The sequence below is a fragment of the Octopus bimaculoides genome, chromosome 23, assembly GCF_001194135.2.
Source record: "Octopus bimaculoides isolate UCB-OBI-ISO-001 chromosome 23, ASM119413v2, whole genome shotgun sequence".
NCBI classification, from domain to species: Eukaryota; Metazoa; Mollusca; class Cephalopoda; order Octopoda; family Octopodidae; genus Octopus; species Octopus bimaculoides.
Genome location: NC_069003.1, coordinates 24,651,558 through 24,653,686, shown reverse-complemented (window position 1 = coordinate 24,653,686; position 2,129 = coordinate 24,651,558). Strand labels below are relative to the sequence as shown.

At 41.6% G+C, this 2,129-nt stretch overlaps 1 protein-coding gene across 1 annotated transcript in view; it reads right to left on the bottom strand.

Moving 5' to 3' along the window:
- Positions 1–2,129, bottom strand: part of LOC106880553 (tyrosine-protein kinase SRK2) — a 59,772-nt gene that overhangs the window by 18,538 nt on the left and 39,105 nt on the right. The window contains exon 2 of the mRNA XM_052975909.1: positions 1,417–1,623. Within this exon, the coding sequence (XP_052831869.1) occupies positions 1,417–1,555 (139 nt within the window). The 5' untranslated portion in view covers positions 1,556–1,623. The remainder of the gene's footprint in view (positions 1–1,416; positions 1,624–2,129) is intronic.

The window sequence follows — 2,129 nt, the reverse complement described above, 5'->3', positions numbered from 1 at the left end:
TGACACGTAAAAGCACCCACTACACTCTCTGAGTGGTTGGCGTTAGGAAGGGCATCCAGCTGTAGAAACTCTGCCAAATTAGACTGGAGCCTGGTGTTGCCATCCGGTTTCACCAGTCCTCAGTCAAATCGTCCAACCCATGCTAGCATGGAAAGTGGACGTTAAACGATGATGATGATGAGTGTCTAGACAACTTCACCACAAGAGTAGCCAGCCACTCCATTGGTGGGGTGGGGAGGCAGTTAAGTCACTGACCACTCAATCATGGAACAGGTTACTATTGGTTTACATGGTGCCAGTAGCCGGTTTCATCAGTTTGTGATGAGATTCTGACATGACAATAGCAGACATTAAGTACCTCTCACTATTATATTTTATCAAAGAATGGCCAACACCAGTAAAAGAAAATGTGAGATACCAGCGTAGTTGTTTGATACATCATCATCATCATCATTATTGTTTAACGTCCGCCTTCCATGCTAGCATGGGTTGGACCATTTGACTGAGGACTAGCAAACCAGATGGCTACACCAGGCTCCAATCTGATTTGGCAGAGTTTTTACAGATGGATGCCCTTCTTAATGTCAACCACTCCAAGAGTGTAGTGGGTGCTTTTATGTGCCACCGGCACGAAGGCCAAATGATAAAAACTATGCCAGAGCAAGCTTTTATGTCAGTGCTTCTCAACCTGGGTCCACATGACCCCTGAGTGGCCATACAAACAAAATAGTGAATTGGGGATCCACAGTAATATTTTAAGTCTCCACAAAAAGTTTTGATTTAAATGTATGTATTGCAAGAAACAGCTAGGTTTCTTTCTCTAACATTTCACATAGTTTAAGCTACAGAAGTTAACGTGTGCAAAACAAAACAGTAATCTTGGAAGGAATAAATATAAAACTAGCTTTTAAACATCAAATAGCTACATGGGTCCACCACAATAAAATAACAAACAAAGGGGCCCATAGGTGAAAAATGGTTGGGTACTATTACTTTATGTAATCACTCAACTTGTTAGAAATGACAGCCAACTCTGCTTTAAATCATACCCAAACATTTTTTTAAACCCTTTAGTGTTCAAGCTAATGTCAAAAGTAATCCTTATTCATGTACACTTTAAAAAATTAATCTGGTATTATCTTGTAACTTCAAGAGTTGAAAGATGTAATTGTTTATTTTTAGAATGACATTGTAGGGTAGGTGTGAGATACTGGTTCTGGCTAGTTTGAGCGTAAAATGAGTAGAACATTTGGGCCAGATATAGCCGGTTTAAACACTAAAGGGTTAAAAAAGAGAAAATAAGTTAGATAATATCTGAAAATGTGATGGGATGGTCATGGCTGATAGGATTTTATCATAAGTCCACTCAATTAAAGTTAGCCTGAAGGCTAAACACAAAAAAAAATTTATTCTTACCACAAGATCCATTCAGTGGAACAGGTGGGAGCATTCTCTCCAATTTATCAGAATTGGGCATAGGGATTGAGTCTACTACATCATTTTGCTTTCTTGTCTCTGTGGGTGCTCCACAACATTTTCCAAATACAGACCCCATACTGGAACCTGTTGTATTTCACTCACAGTTTCTAGAAAGAGTCAAATCACAACAATCACCGCCACCACCTGCAATAAAAAACAAAGCAATTCTTTATTAAAACAAATACATTGAAATAATTATTTAATTGGTATGTTTGTAAGTAGTGGTCCATGGGGGCAGTGGGTACCTTTCACTTCTTGTTGTTGGCACTCCGTCGCTTACGACATCCAGGGTTCCAGTTGATCTGAGCAACGGAACAGCCTGCTCGTGAAATTAACGTGCAAGTGGCTGAGCACTCCACAGACACATGTACCCTTAACGTAGTTCTCGGGGGATATTCAGCGTGACACAGTGTGACAAGGCTGACCCTTTGAATTACAGGCACAACAGGAACAGGAAGTAAGAGTGAGAGAAAGTTGTGGTGGAAGAGTACAGCAGGGTTCGCCACCATCCCCTGCCGGAGCCTCGTGGAGCTTTTAGGTGTTTTCACTCAATAAACACTCACAACGCCCGGTCTGGGAATCGAAACCGCGATCCTATGACCGCGAGTCCGCTGCCCTAACCACTGGGCCATTGCGCCTCCACACCTTTC